Source organism: Cololabis saira, chromosome 14, assembly GCF_033807715.1.
Source record: "Cololabis saira isolate AMF1-May2022 chromosome 14, fColSai1.1, whole genome shotgun sequence".
In the NCBI taxonomy this organism is placed as follows: Eukaryota; Metazoa; Chordata; class Actinopteri; order Beloniformes; family Belonidae; genus Cololabis; species Cololabis saira.
In genome coordinates, this window is record NC_084600.1 from 19,203,007 (window position 1) to 19,225,351 (window position 22,345).

The 22,345-nt window shown below is 39.5% G+C and overlaps 1 protein-coding gene across 1 annotated transcript in view; it reads right to left on the reverse strand.

Annotated features, from left to right (window-relative positions):
- Window positions 1-15,235, reverse strand: part of gabrb4 (gamma-aminobutyric acid type A receptor subunit beta4) — a 90,826-nt gene extending 75,591 nt beyond the window's left edge. Inside the window, exons 1-2 of the mRNA XM_061740046.1 lie at window positions 14,343-15,235; window positions 12,638-12,732 (exon numbers count right to left, since the gene is read on the reverse strand). Coding sequence (XP_061596030.1) covers window positions 12,638-12,732; window positions 14,343-14,422 — 175 coding nt within the window. The 5' untranslated portion in view covers window positions 14,423-15,235. The remainder of the gene's footprint in view (window positions 1-12,637; window positions 12,733-14,342) is intronic.
- Window positions 15,236-22,345: the final 7,110 nt, after the last annotated feature.

Sequence of the window (22,345 nt, forward strand, 5' to 3'; positions counted from 1 at the left end):
ACCTGCCACCATTTCTCACCTTATTTGAACAAGCTGTTGAATCTCTAGAGAAAAAAAAAAACATCATAAAGGTGATGTACTGAAGCAAATTACATAAAATTTGCCTTTTTTATAACATGGAAAAAGTAAACAAACCCATTCATACACACTTCCCTTGATAAGCCCCTCCCTGAGGACCGGATGGGGTAAAATTGTTGGAGCAGTTTGGGATTTTTCAGCTTCAGAGGCTAGACAGCCTGGAGTTACTCATTTAACCATAAATTCAGTATTCTGTGAATCACTGTTTCAAAAGGTGAGGTCATCTGTTCAAAGCCTACAGCCGAAATGGAAATAGACCTTTTAACAACATAATGATCCTCATTACTTCAACAATTTCACCAAGGAATGTCTCAAAAGTAAGAAAAATATGGTTTATTCAATGGCCTGAACAAAGCGATGGTTCAAAGTCTCCTGGCATGTTGTGGGGGGAGTTGAACCGAGTAGTGGATGTAAGAAAACCCTCTAAAAGGTTTTCATTAAAATTTCATGGGAAAGTGGTCAAATAATTCAGCAGCTTGATGATTATGCCACGATGTTTATGGTCAGAAGAGGGTGGGGGTCTGGAGCCCATCCCAGTTATCACTGGGCTAGACGTGGACAGTCCATCACAGAGACAAACAGCCATGCACACTCACAGCTTCTAGACAATATGGAATTAGTGATCAATATCCAGTGGATGCCTCTGGGCTGTGTGAGAGAGCTGGAGTAATCGAAGAAGACACAAGCATGAAGAGAACATGCAAGACTACACAGAAAATATCGAAGCTGAGACTCGAACCGGGAGATGACGCTGCTAAACACTGAAGTGAAACATCTAACACCTGTTTCACAGGTAAAAACATTTTCTGGTTCAAATGACTTAATAAAACCATGTAGTTGTAGTTTATGTGGGGAAGTATGGTTTGTATAACAACCGGCTCTTAACAGTAAAGTCAAATTGTGGCTATTCATTACAGGTGATCAATTGATAATAATGTAGCAAAACTGAAAGCCCACGTTTTTCATTAGAAACCTGCTATAACAGGTAGATACATCGTTGTTGTTTTTTTCAAGCTTTCCTGCATGACAAAAGGGTACAGTAAAGGTGCGGTTTATTCACTCAGCTTTCAGATAACTTGATGAGTGATTTTCTGTTTAAGGTTGCAGATTGTGCAGCTTTGCTGGATGAAACCACTTAAATCTGTGATATGCAATAAACAAGTCATTATTTTTAATTAACAGGTATTTTAATATTTTGATTGAAGTAAAATTTAAAAGTTGAGCTATTTTGGTTAGCTTTGTTACTTCTTCAATCGTTCTCATTCTGTGATTATGCTTACATGTTTTCTACATTTGGTCTACTATTGTGAAATGGTGATAAAAACAGAACTTCCAGTTCGACATCAAATGTGTAAGAAGATGATAAGAAGATGATTAAAATAGATTTTTTTTTAATAAATTAAAAAAATAGACGGTTTGCCAAAGAAAGATTGGAGGAGCTTTGAAGATTTCTCTCTAATTTGCATTATTGGTTAAAGATTTCAACAAACAAAAAACTCTGTGGTAACTTTGAGCAGATGAAAAAAGAGCCGCATCCAGTTTCCAAAGTTAAAGCACTGATGGAGAGGAGAAAACTGCAGTTCATCAAATGACCACTGAGGGCTGGCTGCAAAAGCAAATACATTTCCAGAATAAATTCTCCAAGTGTACCAATGCTTTAGACATTTACAAAAAACCACTTGGTTTTTATGCACCTCATCAGCTAAAATTATATTAAACCACAAACCTTTGAATAATTAGGGGTGTGGTTGGAGTCTATATCAGAAGTCACGCAAGAAATTAACAAGCAAAACATAAAATATTTAAGTTTCATTTCATCTCTAATGAAATAAAAGTCAAAGTGAATTAAAGATTTAGTGAGTACTTTTCTTTCTTTTTTTTTCAATACTCTCAAAACTTTTTACATCATTTATTTAAAGTTCAGCCCAACGTGGGTATTGTAAAAGTTCCTTCATCAGCGTAGACCCTGCATGTTTCAACTTCACCATGAGCACCAGCTAACTTCAGTCCACTTCACATGAACAGGGAAAGAAAATTAATCTAGAACAAAAAGCCCATTTATGGCTGACATGTTAAATGATACACAGAAAAAAACATTTAAAGTGTTTATTACATAGTTAAATAATAATTGTTTTATTTTGAAGATACTTTTCTTTTTATTGTGGGGGTTATGCAATGTTTGGTCCAGATAAATGCAGTTTTAACAGAATTGTATTCCTTTGTAGTGCAAAAATGCTCAGGAATTGATAAAAACTAAGCAAAAATAAATAAATAAATAAATAAATAAATAAATAAATAAATAAATAAATAAATAAATAAATAAATAAATAAAGGATGGAACATCATTAAAAACATTTGTAATACATCAGCCTTCGTGCTCGTTAATGGTGGGAGCTGTGATCATAAACCTCGCTCCCGTGACGGCAGCTTGATTTGAAACATGTCCACCAGAAGGACAAACGCTTGAGTGAGGTGAGAGCCGAGCCTGGTGGTCTTGCAGTATCCCTCCCAGCAGACAGGAAGTTCATTTGCTTGTGGATTTTTCTCGTTGATATATCATATGGGTATCAATACGGTAAAATAAATCTTGAGCAGGTCAGCGCACTGGTGGCTCGTCACGGTTCCCACATACAAACCAACAATGGCTACAGTCGGAGATCACCCAGCTCTTTCTCTGCCGCACTGTCAAAACTGGTTATAACACAAGTTTTTATGTCTGCAGGTTCAAGTACACAGATTATTATTACATCACAAACAAAAAAGGAAGGATGTCTGACCACAAACTAATTTGCCTGCGGGTGCTTAAATAAGGAATCCTTAACAATCACTGCTCTTGTGGCAAATTAACAATTCATTGCTTGGCATGAACTAAGGTTGGCCATATGCGATAGTTTTTTGTTTTTCTTTCTTTTTTTTAATGGCAATAAGGCCAACTACTATGATGAATACTCCAAGGATTTGTTCTTCCACAATGAGTACAGAGAAGAAAAGGCAGAGCGTCTAAACACAGTTTACCAAACAGAAAACTTACTGTATTATTTTGGTTAAATGTTACATTAGCTTTGCTATTGTGGATATTAAGTAATATTTTTGAACCTGCATGCCTAGCTCCGGCAAAATCTTAAAGAAAATACAATCTAATGGATCTTAAAATCATATTACTGCAATTTATAATAAATATTCAAATAACGTGGCTGCTTCACGATAACAGCACATTTGTAAATGTATTGAAAGGCTAGTTAATAATTAAACCACCTCTTATGAAACAGACGTAGCTAGGTCATGTATTTCATTACTCTACTTTATAAATTTATTCAGATACATTTTATGGATCGCCGCTTTTTAATGAAAACTACTTCATAATGCAGCATGTTGAAGTCATGTACCAGAGAAACAGCGCTGTGGGTTTCAAAGGAGATGCCAAGGTGGCCGGTGTTCTCCTGCCTTATTTGTGCTAAAGTTTATTGGAAAAGTTAGTTTGAAGAAAAGTTGTGTAAGAAGCCTTCATGTGTATGCATGCATGAAGGGCCATGTATAAATGAGAGCATCAATACTAAAAAAAAAAAAAAAAAAAAAGAAAAGATGGGCGATACATAAACAACCCAACATTTACGACTGATGGATAACATCGTTGTTTTCTAAATGCATTTAAGCCATTTTTGTTTTTGGGGGGGCATAAAAATGTTCTTATAAACCAGGGGGGTCCACCATTGCCTACGATGCTAAGTCATGTTACTTGCATTCATTTTTATTGAAGCTGTCCATCCATCTTCATTTCAGATGTTGCAACTGAAACAACATCTGAAATGAGGACTGTCAGAACAGACATGAGGACTGCCGGAGCATATTAGGGCTGTCAAGTGATTACATTTTCTAATCTGTATGAATCCCAAGATTTTTATAGTTAACATGCAAATCTTTTTTTTATGTTCTGTTTACCTTAAAAAGATATTTTTCAAATTGCAATAAGACAGGAGCCAACAACTATCCTTACTTTAAACAAATGGTTGTTTTGTATTATTATATGTGATAAATATGTTCTTAAAGTCTAGAGAAAGCAAAGTTGGTCCAATAAGCAACTACAGACGTTGATCTGAGTAAATCTAACACATAATAATGTTCAATTCAACATCTCTTGTTTTTAAGCAGTTTTAATAAAAATATTTACAGCCTAGTTGATAAAACCACTTTGCTTTGTATTGTCTAACACATCCATGGCAACTCTGAAGGGGGCAACTTTGTTGTTTTAAGTATTTATAGCGTGAGGCATCGTCTTTTGATTGACAGTCGGCTCAGCCAATGGCTATTCATCATCACTTTTTCCTACTTTTGTGTTACAAAAAGAATTAAGTGTTAAGTAATATTTGTGTTAACGCATTATAAACATGTTATTAACCAAATGCTGCAAATCTGAACTTTTTATTTTGGGAAGTTAGTGGAGGTTGACTCACTTTTAGACCCTAGTGGTAGTTCAATGAACTTGTCCGATTCCACTTCTGTGTTGCATCGGTTTAGCAAGCCTCTTGTTTATCACCTACATGATCACATTTATACAGCAGTGTCTGGCTAATATGAAACGTCTCTGTGTAATAACTGTTGGACGATAACATGCTTCTTTCTTAAGTGAGTCATAAAATTAGATTTAAAAACTACCAGTGGCCTGGTGTTACACAGTTTCTTGGCAATCCACATTAGGGTGATACACCTTTCATCGTCGTGAAGCAGTTTTATCCTTGGGTCTGAGCTGCCTGTCCCTGGTCCCTGGATTATAACACTGATGACAGTTAGCACCCTGGTGGCATCTGTAGAACTAAAGTGGTGCTGACAGTAGATGCACTGACAAACTGTATGACTCTGGCCAGAGTCACGGGATTCTTAGAGGGGACCTGAGATGAAAAATATTTAATACAATTTTCCATGCTTGAGAGCGAAACCTGAATGTCTGAAACGATTTCCATCTGATAAACTCTGACATGGCGTAACTATCGTTTTGTTTGGAGACAGCTAAGCCTGAAAATCTGTCATTAAGCGAGCCATTCAGATCTGCAGGGTGCTGTGACATCACAGACCAAGATCAGAGTAGAATTATCAAACTTTCCACCTTTATCGCCACAGAATTTCACATATTTCTGCGTTTTCCCGTAAAAGGGCAACACAAAGCTGTAACACTGATTTCAGATAAGGCACACCTTGCCCAGAGGTGTAAAGACATGTTCTCCCGGTGACTGTCACTCTGCTGCCAAGCATGTTATAGCAGGTTATAAACTGTATAACCTGGTGTCACGGTGACTTTAATTCACTTTGCACGACCATCTGCAATCTGCCTCATCAATTCTGCAAGTGTTGCTAGGCATGCAAGGCATTAAAGAAGTAATTATTTTATCTCATTTAGTTCTCCTCTGTGTGTGTTTATGCTTGGCCACCATGATGCAAAGCATACAGCATGAGATGACTTAAGACCTTTTTTCCTTCTATTCAGCGTCTTCGGTTCCCAGCACAAACAGCGACCATGGGGCACAAACACGAGAGCATGTGTATATCACAGGTGGCCCTGTGCATTTACAATGGCCCTACCCCCCGTGTGGATAATACTGTACTAGCAAACGTGAAAATGAGTCCTCTCTGCTCCTACCTTAGGCAGCAGATAGGTTGCAGTGGCTCTTACTCACGTCATGCATTTCACAGTCAACATCATAAAAATGTGTCCACAGAGGCACTGATCAGTGGGTTTTTATCATGAAAGCGCCGCATTGATGCTGCAGGAGGTCGCATCTCTTTGTTTTTAAGCAGTCTGCATCACACAGTAATGACTAAGCGCGTTGAGCAGAATTGATAAACATCAGTTTTTCCTGCTTTCCAAAAAAAGAACCTGGCTTGGAAGCAGGTAGAATCGCATGGTCGTCTGTAAAAAAAAAAGGCATCTAAAATCTCAACATCGTACTTTACCATGAGCAAGAATGACCTGAGCTCCAATCTTGGTTGAAACGGTTTCTTTGCTGGCTGCAATCCTGCACAGCAATCCGTCAGGTGGCACAAGTCCCCTGTGACAATTGTATTTTCCCACAGTCACACTACAGGCCTGATATATGTATTCTTCCTCACGCATAAAGCAGTATTTGAAAAAGACTTTTCAGCAGCCATTTCAGGTTTGTAAAGTCGCATCAACACAGAATCATCAATCAAAAAGGTACACATACATGAGGAGTATGGCAATGTGTATTTATTTTTAACAGGAAAATGGAGCCAACTATCAGACACTTGGTCAAAGGTGGCCAACCATGTACCACGAAGCCTGTTTGCTTCTGCGGGTGATTTTACAGATGAGCTCTTTCATTTTTTTGAGCAGAGTGGGCGATCAGCGGGACGATTCTTTCATCTTGCAGACTGATGGCTTTCAGCTGGAAGTGACTGACTGGCACTGCATTAAGTGGCTGCACCTGAGCAAATCCATATGCCTTCAGTATTTGGCCCACTGAGCTTCTGACAATGGTCTTATTTGCTGTCTTCATAAACAAAAAGCACTGTTTCTCATTTTGTGGTATAACACCGTCAGAGCTCTGGTTCTCTTCATAAATCTACTGATGCCTACAAACTGGGCTGTGAGATATGTTTTTCTATTAATTAAAGTCACCCAGTCCCACTGTATCCCAGCCCAGATGACAGCTGGGATGGACTCCAGCCTCCGTGACCCTGAACGGGATGCAGTGGGTATAGAAAATGGATTGGCAATAAATAACCATTAGTAGCATACCGTACAAGAGGCGCTGGTGGGTGACAAAATAAAACAGAGAAAATGGAGCTACGCTGGTTTTCATCCTTATTTCATGAATTTTAATAATAAAAAGGGAGATGACAGTCAACGCTGGGGCAGCGGGGATGTGCTCCGAACAGACGGCGCTAGACTTATGACAACATCAATCACACGTTTTAAATCTTGAGTAAGTCTTGCCTGCGAGTTAATTTTCACCTACAGTATATAAATTTAAAAATTGCATCCTAAACAGTCCTGAAAAAAAAAAAATCCCTTCTGGAGCGTCTGCATCAGTGACTACGTTTACATGCAGTCAAAATTCGGGTTATGCTAATATTCCGGTTACTGAAACATTCGGAATATTCCATTTACATGCGTGAGCAAACAGGGTTATCCCTGTATACAGTACATGGTAATTAATCACTTTTTTAATCAGCGATGCACGGAGAACGTCATGATGCAATTCCCGTCATTTCCGCTTCTTCTTCCTGTATCCAAATTCAAAACAACAACAATAACAGCAGCACGGCGGATACTCGGACCCGCTGGTACCGTTTTGTTTCTCAGCCCTGTACGCTTTTTTCACCATCTTCCAGCGGTGCTTGATCTGGTCTGGCGTTCTTACAAATGCTGCTTCGCGCAACTTTTCGCTCACCTTTTTGTAAATCTCGCTATCGCGGTATTTTCTATCGTCTACAAATGCCAAAATGTTCATATCTTTCATTACATTTATGAAGTGATTAGTCTCCTCCTGGTCTTGCGTTTCTCCGTGTTTATAAGAACTTCCTGGACTCAAAAGACCAGGATTCCTTGCGAAAAGAGCATGCCCAGAAAACAAATTAATGTTCCGTTTGATGGGGATATCCCGTTAGGCTATACATGACTAAATATTCCGGTTAGAAAAGGAGAGGGGTCATATTGAGGTTTTTAAAAACCGGAATATGAGCAAATTCCGGTAATTCAAAGGGGTTATTGGTATTTACATGGCCGTGCAAAACCGGGTTATTGCTAATATTCCGGTTTTAAAAGGGTTATTGACTGCATGTAAACGCAGTCTGTATAAACCTCTGCGTACTGACCAGGCTGTTAGGCGTTCAAGTATTTACATCCACCCATTTATCCATTATCTACCTGTTTAGGGTCTTGGGGGAACTACATATCCCTGTTCTGTTTGGCCAAAAGACAGGGGTAGGTCCAAACCCGGGAAAGCCCCATGTCAAGAGTCAAACCAGGAACCAAAGCAAAGAGCAAAGAATGAATGGGATCCGCTGGGTTCTTTACCAGGACTAGATGTTATAATTGGCATTGCATGAATACAAATACAATATGTTCAACAGAACTGGGGTTAATTTGTGTACGTTCCAAATTGCATACTTAGTACTTAGAGTGCATATGAGCTACAGGTGTGAATCTTTCAATGTCTCGTGATTCTATTCAGTTCGGATTCTATGGGTCACAATTTTCATTTCAAAACAACTTTGAGGTGTAAAAGTGTTTATTTTGTAAAGATTGAAAATACATTGTAAAAAAAAAGCTATACATTTTTATAGAGGAGATGTAATGTTTATTACAAATAAGAAAATCCTATATATAAATTTACAGGTTGACATTATCCGTCTTTTGACATCTTTGAAAGTGTTTCATTAAGGAGAAATTCTCTTTCAATAAAAAATAAGGTAAAATTGTTAATGAATAAACACATCTTATTGCTAGGCTTAAGCAAACTGCCTGAACCTAAAGCGACGAGCCTCATAGATGAATTGATCTGAATCGAGTTAAAGTTGACAAATGCTGGAAATATCAAGACATGCTGGAGCACAGTTCTCTGGTTTGGGGTAAACCACAGTTGATATCTGAGAGGACTTTGTACTTTTTTAAAGACTTCTAAAGCCTCCCCTGGAAACTGAGAGCCTGTTCTGTAACAACAGACTCCTGATTGAGCAACCAGCGCTGCCTGATAACGATCATTGCTGAATGTAGAACCAGAAATCCTGAAAAGTTCTCAATTGTTTCCTCAGAAAAGATCCCCAAAGCTAGAGATCATTTGTTTCATGTGAGGTGTCAGAATAGCTTTCCTTTTCTTTCTCCGCAAGGCAATGAAGGTAATTGTTTTTCTTTGTGTTTTCAACATAAGTAAAAAAAAAAAAAAGGAAATAAATAAATAATACTCAGTATGAATGTCAACATATTGCCAAATTTTATGTTGGTGATAAATCTGTTAAGTCGTCTGTTATTGTGGTGTTATGGCGAAGATGGTGAAGATGCTTTGAAAGATCTCCCAGTTGCATTTCAGTCAGTGTCAAAAAGTTAATTTCCAGTAAAGTTGATGAAGCGACTTCTGAAATTCAACAAAAAAAAGCCAACATAGATCTAGAGTTTGTAGATTTATCCACATGAATAAAATAGCAGACATGATTTAAAACACAAGAAAATAAATCAAATCTGTGACGTCTTTATCAAACAGATCTTTTTCATTTATCAAATAGACACAAGTACAAAAGAAAGGACTTCTGTATTTTCAGAAACACAGCAAACGCTAACAGGATTTTTTTTTTCTAAAAGGAAACTGAAACATGGAATAATCAAACCACAAATCTCAAAACATGTGTTCAATGTCCCTCTGTCCTTCAGATAAGAGCTCGCGTCCAGAGAACTATGGGGCATTTCTATGCAGGGTTGATATATGGCTTCCTCCTTGTACAGTTCAGCGTCATGTTATATTTCTACATGCTGTGGCGGAATGTGTGGCATGATAATCATTTTTTCAAGGTACTCCCAAGTGCATGTGGCGGTATTGACCACGATGACATCACTGTTGCTCATGCAATGTCGCCTACGAGCTTCAAGGTCTTCCAGGCCTTAACTCACCGAAGTTTAAGCAGGCTTCCTGGATCTGTGTACAATATACTGTATATGCATTCTAACTCTTCAAAAGAATCTAAGTTATGAATTTTTTATTTCTTTTCTGTTTTTATCAACTTGGTGAGACCGAAGCCAACCCCACTCAAAAAAAAACTAAATCTGGATGACGTCTCCTTTTAGACCCAATCCTGGCACCCTCACCTGTCAGAAACTATGGGAGTGATCGTGAAATCCTCAGTGTCTTCATTCTATAAATATTCGTGCTTTCTGTGCCTTTTTTCATTAAAAAAAAATCTTATTTGACTTTTTTTTTTTTATATACATTTTGGAAAACTTTCTAAGTCTTCGGGAAATTAGCTTCGTTGGTCATATAACTTGCACTGATCTTAAAGACAATGTAATACTAAACTGTGACCAGTGAAGATGAGCGTAATGGAAAGTTCAAAAAAAGAAAGAAAGGAAACGAGAGTATAATAGAGTAAGAGAATTAGAGTGTATTGAATTTGCTGAAACTCCTGCCATCTGTTATGGCGGCGCCGGCCGAGACACCAGCGAGAGACACAAAGATGCTTTACAAGTGCCAGCTACACAACCATGGCACTACATAAGTGGGAAAGGAGAATGTGTGGATGTGATACAAAGACACCGTCTTTGAAACACATTTTAGTGATATTTCCCTCATGAAACTGGCTCCAAATAAAAAATTCAATGGGAAGTGTCCAAGACTACTGTTGATCATTTCAAGCTTGTCTCAACAGTCGGAAGCAAAGTGAAGCAGACACGTCTCTCCTTTTTTGCTCTTATTTTCATGCTCTGAATGTATGAAACAAGTCTGAAATGGCAGCACTCCAAGAAATCAGAACTAAGACGTAACCTCGATTGCAACATATTTTTACAATGGCTAACATCAGGCTAACGCATCTTGGCACACGAGCCTTCATCGGAGCATCTGCTTTTGGCAGAGGACCCAACCAGACGAAGGTTATATGAGGAGGTGCACCTGCTATATGTTTTTCACTGCTTGATCTCATTATCATCAAGTGTGTTGTTGTAGCAGGACTGACAAGCTGCTGCTTTCACCAGATTAAAAAAAGAAAGAAAAAAACAACGAGTCACTCATATATAATAAGAAGAGCAATTTTGATTAAGATTCTTTAACCACAATGATGTAATAATATATGCAACTGTAATTTCAGCACATCATTAATGTGGTGACGGTTTTATCACTTCTTGGTCATAAATCCCAAAACGCTTTTTTTTCATGTTAAAACATCTCTTTGTATTTTGTTTGAAGGGATATTTGCTTACATTTTGGAAGTGTTTCATGGCTCTAGCGCTCTCTTATCCCTGCTATCGGCAAAAAGCAGACAAAAGTAACTTTGGACTCCCACCAATCGGTCATCTCTTGAACCAACTGTGTATTGATCTACCACACCATGTCACACATCAACAATGTGAAAACCAATATTTAACTTATGTGACTGATCACATGAGCAATAAGTGATTACTGCTACTTGAAGACACATGCCCAAAGTGATGTGAAAGAATAATTCTATCAGGCTGAATTTTAACTAATAATCCGAAGGAAAACTTTGTTTTTGCCTTCTTTAACACATATTACATCTATGCACGATCTGAACATGCATTAAACTCTACATAGTTGAGTCTTGTCAGACCAGTTTATAGAATTATGACTTGTTCACATGTTCTTTATTGCAACTTTTCAACATTCTGATTACAGCGAAACTAATAAAATGCTACTATGAATGTTTATTTTTAATTTTATTTCATAACCTAAAAGTCCAATCCATATGAAATCTTGCATTTAGGAATTGAAGTTGAAAACAGCTATGACTTCTTTATTTTTCTCCACAAAGTCGTACAGGACTGCAATCGGGCTTTTAAGAAACTGTGGATGAGGCTGAAAACTTCCTGTTGAGCATGTTGAACTGTCTGCAGATCCTTTAGAGCAGTGGTCTTCAGTTCCAGTCAATTCCGGTAGATGTTTCTCTGCTTTAGCACACCGTGATACAAATGAATCATTATCAGGCCTGTGCAGACCTTGATGACATGCTGATGGTGACCGTTAATTAGAACCAGGTGTGTTACAGCAGAGAACCATCTCAAATGTGCAGGACAGCGGCCAATGAGGACCGGAACTGAACACCACTGCTGTTAAGAGTTTCAGCATGCAACACTTTCAAAATGAACTAATCAATTAAATGGTCTCCACCACAGCACCCAGTCAGTGTTGAGTCATCGTTGGTGAGAGGCGTCAAAAGGACCAGGTCCCACTTGCTAATGGCAAAGACAATCTAAGTGGGGCTTATCTTTTCATCCCCACCGTTGTAGCTGTCAGTCTTCCCTACTTTCTTAATCTATAAACCTTTCATTTTACATTAAAATGTCCCATTAATCAGTTATGTTCTAAGCAAAAGCATCAAAAAAGCTAAAAACAGAGAGAGCTTCACTAAAACATAAACAATTAACCAAAACTCATCCACCATGCTGACTATTTTCAGCAATTATTGAAAAAAAAAAAACAACATTAATTTAAATGCACAATTTTCCGCTAAAGATAAATGATTAAAAACAAAATTTCATACAAAGAGGCCTTGAAACATCTATACTTGAAGCAGAGTCAACAATCAATGCATTAGTCATGCTAGAAAAAAAAAAACATGTTTTGATGCTTATTCCATCCGGTCCCTGCTTCTGCAACAGCAGCTGACTTCCATAAGTGAATAAATATATATAATACTCGCAATAATAATAATAATAATATAGTCATGGTGTCTCCAGAGCTATTCCCTAAATTTTGCCACAGGCCAACTCCATGACAGATTTCAGACGAATGACTCGTAAATATCAACTTGTCCAAACCTTAACCGTTTAACAGCCTCCACAGCAGAGCCTGAGCCCCAAAATCAGAATCCCAGCACGTACCTCCGAAATCGGGCCGTAAGCGGATGTCATATCCCTTCAGCAACTTGTCCACGGTAGTCTTGGCCACAGACATTCCGCTGCTTCCAGTAGAGGAGCTGAGGGCAGAAACCACATGCATGATGGCCATTTTCAAAGAGCAAAGGCAGCACGCAAAATAATAGTCAGTATTAGTCACCCTTGGCATTTTTCACGACAATAAAGTTTCCATTAAAACTAAGAAAATGCTGCAAATAATTTGAGCTGATCGCTTCTGTGTCTGTGTGGCATCTACTAAAGCCATCCTGAATCTTACATTGTTGTCATGGAGAAGCTTTTCAAATGAGCCTTATGTCGTTTTTTTATTATCATTTCTTGCCCAACCTATACTGCTCATTCATTTCATCAGTTGAAGGGGTGTGATGTCGATAATATCACTCAATTGTTGAATGTGTGCCAGTTTTTCAAAAGAATATTCAGCAAAAAAGTGACAATGACAGCTATTCTAGCTCCCCTGCAGCCACAGGCACAATCATACGACTGTGGGGTTGTAGGAAAGCGTTAAAGACACAGGCCTCGTCGATCTGAGCTTGGAGGCAGACTAACCTTAGAAGGAGCACATTACAGCCAGCTCCAGTCTGATTGACACTTCTAACATTGGTGCCATGACCTGCATCACCTGAAGTGGACCTGCTCGCCAGCTGAGGCTCCTCATTACAGGTAGTGTGAAGAGGAGACCAGGGGAAGGAAAAGGGTTCAGATTATTCTCCTCACAGGAGCAGCAGCTCTCTGCTCAGTCAGGGGAAGCACTCTTCAATTAGCTCATATTTAGTTGCAGCTGTTCGTCAAGCTGGCCAGGTCCAGGACACCTATGAGCGTCATTGTGAAGGTATCTGAATATCACAGCCACCAGAGTACCCCCACTTTTTTGTTTGCTGGTCAGGTATAATGGAATGAAAATGTTGAAAAGTGCAGCCTACATCTCTCTGAGCACAAACCTCTTAGCTGAGACGGTGGGTTACCGCTGCAGACAAGGAAACAGAGGAGGCCACAAGGGATGTACATCAGTGTCTTCAACATCAAAACAATAAGGGAACTGTACAGTGGATTGGGGCTGTGGTGATGTTCATGAAGGCTTGTGTAGAAGCTATGCTGTAAACATTAAAAGGTCTTGACATGAGCTTATTTATTAAAATGCTCCCCTCTGTCTGAGCAACAGAGGATTTGGGATGATGGCATTTCCATTTTAATGGGTTTGGCTCTGTTCAGAAAATCTGGACAATTAAGATGATTATTTGGTCAAGAATATATCTTCAAAAGCCAAGTGGTTTCACTACTGAGGACTGTGCCTACCACTGTGTGATCAATCGATGATCGGCTGATTGATCCAATGATAACCACCCTAAGCATACTGTAGTCTACAGATGGTCGTCATTTTAGATGGGAGCGTGCTCGCCGTTGCCCTGTCCACCACGCATACGTGTTTCCCCATTTTGATATTGGAAGAAGGTTTCACAATAGCCTCGCAGTCGTGCACACGCGTGTTTTTACGCTCGCGCGCGCCACAACAGCATCTAATAGAGGAAACATCGGCAGCGATGCCCCTAATAAGCAGGCCTGGGTCCCCCCCTTTAATAAGATTTTCCACATCGGAGCCTCTAATTGATCCTAATCACGTCTAACACTGTGAAAGTTTCATTTTCTCCCACCCTAAGGGCCATTTTCTTACCTTTGAGCAAAGCATAGGAAGGACAAAGCCGCCAGAGCAGAGAAAATTCCACATAATTTATCTTCTTGACGACCCAACATCTCCACAAATCCTTATTTATAGTTCCTATAATCCAACCAGTCCAGTAGCTCTCCCCCCCGGAAAAAAATGCAAAAATAAAGTAAAAGCTGCCAATCCAAAACAAATTTGCCTTGTAAAAATGTCGAATAAACTAGTCTACATCTACGCAAGAGACGTCTTCATTATGAAGGGCTTCTCGATTTTAAAAATCTGGTATTTGGCCCCCGCTGTTTTCCCCCAGCTATGGAAATCCGTGCAGGTCACAGAGCCCCTCGACCAAAAGCAGAAGATAAGACATCTTGCTCAAAAAAACCAGCATGCACAATACTTTTAAAAGTGATGACAAACACTGGCATGAATGACTGAGCAGCAGCCTCCCGACGATCAAATTGGTGGATGAAATTTCCCAGTCCAAAGCTGCAGAAGAGGCATGGTTCCAGCGATGCTCTGGTGCCAGTCTATTCCACAACGTGATGCTGTTAAAAGATATTTGTTTCAGCTGGAAATGCTGGTCGGCTGTTTATGGGAGCTTTTTTTTTTTCTTTCTTTCTCTTAAAAAAGGAAAAGAAAAATTAACTCTACATTCCAGTTTTTCCTCTTTTTTTCCCCTCCCGTTGCTGCTGCTGATGATGTAGATCAGTGCAAAGTCACTGGGGGGAAAATGCACATTGAAAAAGCAGTGGGTAATATCTGATGCAGACGTCAGAGCAGGCTATATCACTCCTCTAGTGGAAAAAAAAAAAAATTAGATGCCGGAGAAATATGGATGGCCCCTGATACGCCGAGAGCGCGCGGCACAACGCCGGATTACATGTGAAAGATGCAGAGCCGAGTAAAGAGCGCTCCTGCCTCCGCTGGCCGGCGTTCAATGGCGAGTGGACACGTTAATATGCTCCGATCCCCTGTTTCACAAAACACTGGACCACAGTCCGATGAGACATGATGGAGGGAGGGAATCTCCTGTTCCTTGTCTTCTTTTTCTTTTTTCCTTTCTTAGTTTAAATTAAAATGATGTCCCACTCAGAGGGGGGTGGGAGGATGTGTGTGTGTGTGGGGGGGGGGGGGGGGGGGGGGGCACCTAAGGTGAATTCCTTAAGGCTGATTTATGGTTCCGCGTTACACCAACGCAGAGCCTACGCCCGTACGGTGCGCGTCGGCGCGTAACCCTACGGCGTAGGCTCTGCGTCGATTTAACGCAGAACCATAATTCAGGCTTCAGCGACAGGCTGTTCACGCGCTGGATTCTGTCTATTAACCCCCCCCAAAACACAGGAGGATGCTGCGAGTGTTTGTCCACGCATTTCTGCCACTTTGCCACATTTTGAGACCCACTCACACGGAGGAACGCGCCTCCGCATCCACAGATGCGTTCAGACAGGAGCGCGCAAAAAACACAGACACGCACAGCGTGAACAGTCTGTTTTTTGTTTGTTTTTTTCTTCATTTATGTATTTATTCAATGCTTCATCACGGAACGGGACTCGTTCTTTTTTGAGGGGTTATTTGAAACATAAACACCCTCGCTGGAGATTGCACAACGCGCGCACATCACAATCCAAGAAACACACAGGCTTGTGTTTTATACCGAGAAGGTTTTCTTCAGGGATCTCTGTGCTGTCCAGTTGCTAAGCAACCCAACCAGCACTGATGCAGTTGTGGTGATTCGAAGGTTATGCGCAAAGGCTCATTTAAAGGAGTAAAGCCGGTGCTGTCACCACCGGGGTGTCAGTGGGACAAAGGCAGGCAGACACTGATGTGCCACGGAGCCTTTGCTCTTAACATACACTAATGCATGCAATGTGGAGCATCATCATCACCATCCACACCATCTTCATCACGAGGGTCACACACATTGTGCTGACAACCAATGCAAAGCTTCTATTTATGACATTTTGAAAGTTGTCTGTCACATTTATTACTGCATCACCTCCCATCATTCATTCTGAAGAAAAAGGACTCCTCCCCCCCCCCATAGATGCCCTCACAGCTGGGAACAAAAGTGAAACCATTCGGTGACATCTCCCATTGATGTTTTCTGATTCGGACATTAAGTCACAGTTAAATCTAACAAAGAAATTATTCACAGACCTATATTTTAGGTTTGGCTGCAAAGGAGACGGGGCCCGTGAAAGCAAACTGACAGAGGGAGATATGACATTAAGTGGCATTGCAATTACATAGTGTAGAAAAAAGGCTAAGACCATGACTGACTGTGACCTGTCACCTGAATCTGGAAAACTAACACAGTCAGACGGGCCTTCACAGTTGTGACCTGTTGCATCACCAACCACACACCAGTGTTCCACAGGTCTGGCCCTCAAGGGTCGCTGCCCTGCTTGTTTTAGATGTTTCCTTGCACCACCTGATTCAGATGAATCCATCACCATGAACTTGTCATCAAGGCCTGCACACGACTGTTAGTGAACCATTCATCAGGTCTTGAGGAGAGCATCCCTACAAGTGTTACTGAATAGGATTGTGGTGTTCCAACGCAGACACAAAAGAGAGAGTTTAATATTTTGAGTGTAAGCCAATTCCGTATGTGGGAATGATCTGGGATGGCGATTTGTCTGTGGTTTGTGTAAAAGTATATAAGGAAGAGCACCAGTAGGGCGCTCTCTCTTCCTGGCCACTGCTAAGTGTGGATGGCTAGTGTTTTCATGCGGCACGTTAAATAAAAACAGTTCAGGTTTTTTTGATAAGTCCGCCTTCCTGTTCTCCCAGTGGCTTTCTTAAACAGCCTCATGACCTCTTGTGTTTGATACACAACCAGGGTACTTGTAGAAACTGAGTGAGGGCAACTACATACTGCACATACATGGTGGTTGTTAGTACATTGTATACCACTGTAAAAACAAGTGGACTGGCTTCGACTGTAGCAGTACATTGGATAATGGGATATATACGTGAGGTAGACTGGTTATTTACGGACTGGAAATCTCCTGGAGATAGCAAATGCTGGCTACTTCTTGTATACTACAGATGATGCAGTTGTCTGCACACTGGATGTCAGACTAGACTCTGTTCATTCTGACTGATAGTTTATATTATACATTGCAAGTGATCCAATCAGCTCTACGTGTACTTGCTCACACTTCCTAAATCAAATGGTTGCTATGGTAATCTACACGGATAGAGAAGATGCAAACAAACCTAAATAGAGGGTGGGGAACTAACTCACAGCTACTGCTGTCAACAGTTACGTTGAGCCATTGCAGATTTTAGAGATGGTGGATGCTGCTGCACTACTTAGTTTTGGTCAGTAGTCTCTTCCAGTATGTTGAGCACGGTGTTAGTACAGGTAAATTATCTGCTGGCTAACGGAAAGCTGAGACTAGCAGATGTAAAAATCCCCCCTCAATTATGTTGATCACTTCAGACGTAGTAGTGATTTTTTGGGAATTTGAAAATGACACAAAAGGCTATTTGAAATCTTTTTTTTTACCAAACCAGAACGTTTACATTGATATTGCACAGATAAGCAAATTCAATTGGAATCACATTTGGAACCATTTGTATGTCAAGATGATTTGGAAAGCTTGCATTTGATGTTGTTTTTGGCTGTTTGGTGCGTTTAAAAAAAAGTATTAAGCTACAATCTGGTTATGCTAAACATCGGTTTTGGTGTGGCAGCAGGAGCATATGCCTTACAGATCTATTTATACTGTTTTGTTGTTGTGCAAACTGGAATTTAGGTGGATATGTTTTGGATTACACATAATGAATCTACACAAAATAAATGGTGAAACTACATCAGGAATAAAAAGATAGTAGAAATAATCAAAATCTGAGAAATTCATGATATACGAGCTCATTCCCCGCTTGATTTGAAGCCCTAAGTTATGATGTGGTGCTTCCAATTACCTTCCGATCAAAAAAGTGCAAACCTAAAAAACATTTATTCACAATGAAGCAGAGCTGAATTCACTGCAGTAGGGACTCTAAAGTTGTCACAAGTTGGTTGAATTAGAGTAGGAGCAGGAGTTCCAAAAAAGGTCAAAACAAACCAAAAGCGCTGCAGAGCATGGTTAACAAAAACACCAGCGTTTAGAGAAAAACCTAACAGGACACATGGAGGGTGGAAACAGCAGGGAGCAAAGGAAAGACAAGACCAGATATACAGAAAGGTTGACGAGACACAGGTGCAGACAATCAGGGCAGATGGGAACCAGGGAAGTCAAGACAGAACTTAAACACAGGCACGGGTTTCAAAATAAAAAAGGGATTGAAACCAAACCGTGACAAAAGTGAACGGATGATGGGGGAATTGTTGTGGTATGTTGGTAAATAAATATGGACACTATTTTTATATACTATTATATATATATATATATATATATATATATATATATATATATATATATATATATATATATATATATATATATATATATATATTTAAATGAAGTGGAAATTATTGAAAGATGTTAATTTATATGAAGGCTGCACTGTTAATATGATATAATTTAATAATAAGGAAGAAATGCCTGAAACAGTCATTGTCACATTCTAAAATATATTTTTAAACATATGCATATATATATATATATATATATATATATATATATATATATATATATATATATATATAAGTCTCAGTTAGCCCTGGTTTTGATTGCTTTGTCGGTTTAAATCAGTTGTATTAAAGGTATTAATTGCACCTTGCATATTTTTCAGACCGTATATTAAGGGGAAATTACACACGTTGGAAGAATTCCCCAAGGTAATACTGAAATATTAACCTCATGATTGGTGAAAATACCGTAGAGAAACACCACAAAAGCTATTTTCAACTCTGATCTTAAAGGTCTAATCATAGATGCCAGTCTTTGAGGGTGGAGTCAGCCACGCAAGTCTGACCCACCTCTTCTACAGGGTGTCCCTTTTTTGAAATTGGTGTAACGACCGTTCACCACTCACTAGGGAGGTACAGCCAATGCACTGAGATGTGAAGTTTGATGGAGATAAACATATGAAAGCTGGATCATTTTCCTCTCATTCGGCTCTGTGATGTCACAGTACAGTTCAACTCTGAACCTGTTCACTGAAAAACCCACGTTCAGACTTGAGCTGACATAAAGTAACAGGGCTGCGTTATCTAGACGTTTTTGAGTTGGTATTCAGTCAAGACACCCAAACACATGCTCTTAAGCAGAAAAGAGTTGTTTCATAAGTCTTCTTCATGACACACACAAAAAATACTGTCATAATACTGGAGGCAATCCAAAAACAACAACAAAAAAATATAGCGTTTAGGACAAATAAGCAAAAGTCAGTATTTAGTGTAACCGCCTTCGAACCCAGAAGATGTCCAACACATACATTTTCAATAACATTAAAGCAGCACAATTGAGGGTTTTTCATGTCAAAGTATCAGTTTTAATTTAATTTCAGCAATTTTCTGATTAGTTTCAAGAAGTGTTGCTTAGCTCTGGCAGTCTCCCATCCCAGTTTCAGACACCTCTTACGCTAACTGTGTATGGATCGAAGGCGCTATGTCACACATCAAAAATGGTGAAACTATCCCTGAAAGCTACGCTGGACATCACAACAGAGATGACTTAAAAAGTCAACAAAGTAAATACGAATGAGGAATGAGGAAGAGGCTGCAAAAAAAGCAACTTACCATCCATGTCTGGAGGAGGAACCCCTGAGCTAAAGATGCTAACTTTTTTTTGTGTGACTTTAATTACGAACTAGGAATTAAGAACCCCAGGTTCCCACATTTTCTTGTATCTTCAAGAGACAGAAATTGAATATAGCTTTACAACATTGATGAAACAAGAAGACTAAGGGTGTCTAAGACTTGCACAGTACTGTAAGTCCAAAATATTATTAATTTGACCCTTTTTTGTAAAGTTACTTTAAACATGACCTGAATAGATGCACTCGAGCCTCTCGAGAGCACGTTTGACTCTCCATGTCACTACGACAGATGTTATTTCATGACAGAAAAAAATTATCTTCAAATTCAGAAGGAGCGCCATAAGGGGCTAAAACAACCACCACAACTAATGCCTGAAATAACATTACTTCAGTAACTTTTATGCTGTCATTTACCAGGATTTTGGAAGTTGATAATAACCCCTCTGAGTTCACTTGGGTAAATGTAATTTAAATTGTGTGAGAAGTGAAAGCTATGGCTCAGCTGGATCTGCCCTGGGTATTTTCAGACACTTTGCTCTTGCTGGAAAAGCAAATATGTCCATACATGTATTCTTAGAAGGCAGTCGGCCTCCCGTAGGTTATGTTGAGGAGCCACAGAACAGCAGTGGCGGTGTATAATTGATTACATAGTGGAGTTGGGACCCCGATGACAGCATGCTATGTTTCCCGCCAGTCCCCAGGGTTGCTTATTCCCCTCTTCACTATAGGCCGTCTCACTTACTGTACAACCACGCTCCCATTCCCAGCTATCCTTGATTAACTGTAATTGACATCTATGACATGGATATCCAAGTCCTTAAATGTACATTTAGCATGCTCTTTCTTTTTTCTTCTTGTTTTTTTTGCTATATTCACATGTTGCATAACACATATGAGTTAATGGGTCACCCTTGCTCCTCTGATATAAATAGCATCACATGGTTAATGCATTGGTGCCTTCCAGTCACTTGAGTTTCCTCCTGCTGTTTATATCTGTCAAACAGCCTAATCGGCTCCGGGTAAAAGATGATATGTTGGACTGATTTGTTCCGTGATGCCTCAACTATCGTCATCATTTCTTCACGCAGCTTCACCACTGGTCTGTGACGTGAGTGGGTATGTTTGTCTGACTTAATGAGAGTTTATTTGGTAAAAGTGTGTTGTGGAATTTTTGTGACTTCCCCCCACGGGAGACGTTTAAATAGAAAAGAGAGTAGAATGTTTTTGCAAATACTGTATTTGGTCAGTCCCACTGTAGGAGGCTCTGCTGTTATGGGTGTTTATTGTTGTTTTGTTTATTTTAGCACCAATTTACAACAAAAGTTATCTGGTCTTTTCAAAAATAACACATTATAAACAAATCCAGTTGAGTACAAGCCCATTAAATCCAGTTGAAACCCAATTATGTTTTAAGTAACTGACTCATTAACAACTATTTGAAATACAATGTGTTCCAATTCAACGCCAGTTCATAAGGTGTAACTTTATTAAAGAACCCAACGAAGATGATGTTTAGAAATCCGATCTGTGTCCTGATTCATCCAACTTATTTGTGTTTCCACAGCGTGACGCGTCACCTCAGATGCCTCCCAACCCAGAGACGCCAACATCACCTCTGAACAAGGGGAACAGCAGTCTCTGAATATAGACATGTGAAGTGCTGGACAAATCTTTTCAGGAGTCCTTTACTCATGGTGGTTATAATAGGCAGTTCTTGATGTAGTGCCATCTGAGGGATTGGCAGCCAAGAGTGTCCAGCTTACCATCGCTCCCTTGTCCTTGACAGAATGGAAATCCACCAAATTCTCTGAATCATTTAACAATATTATGCGCAGTAGTAGGAGAAATTTACAAGTCTGTTATAGTCTTTCTAGGAAGAACGTTACTTTATTTAAACATCTGAATGAGTTTCGCACACATCTGTTCATAAAGTGAGACTCCTTGGCCCATCTTTGCAGCTCAAAGACTCAAATGTCTTGGGTCATAATTCTGCATAGAAAAAAAACTGTCAAAAGTTGAATCAAGAAACACAGCATTTTTATTTATTTTCTTGCATTTCCCACATTATTTTAACATTCTTTCATTTGGAGATGTCTACTCCTGTGATTCTTTACCAAAGCATTTCGAATGTTATTAAAACCTTAAGAAATTGTATCAGCCTGGAATAAAAAAATGGTAGGCATGAAATAACTCCTTTATCTGATGTGCAGGTTAACTCGGGGCTCTGCCAGCGTGCACCAGCGTTGTATTGCTGCAGACCGCCTCTTACATTTTACTGTCATGATGTCGAAATATCA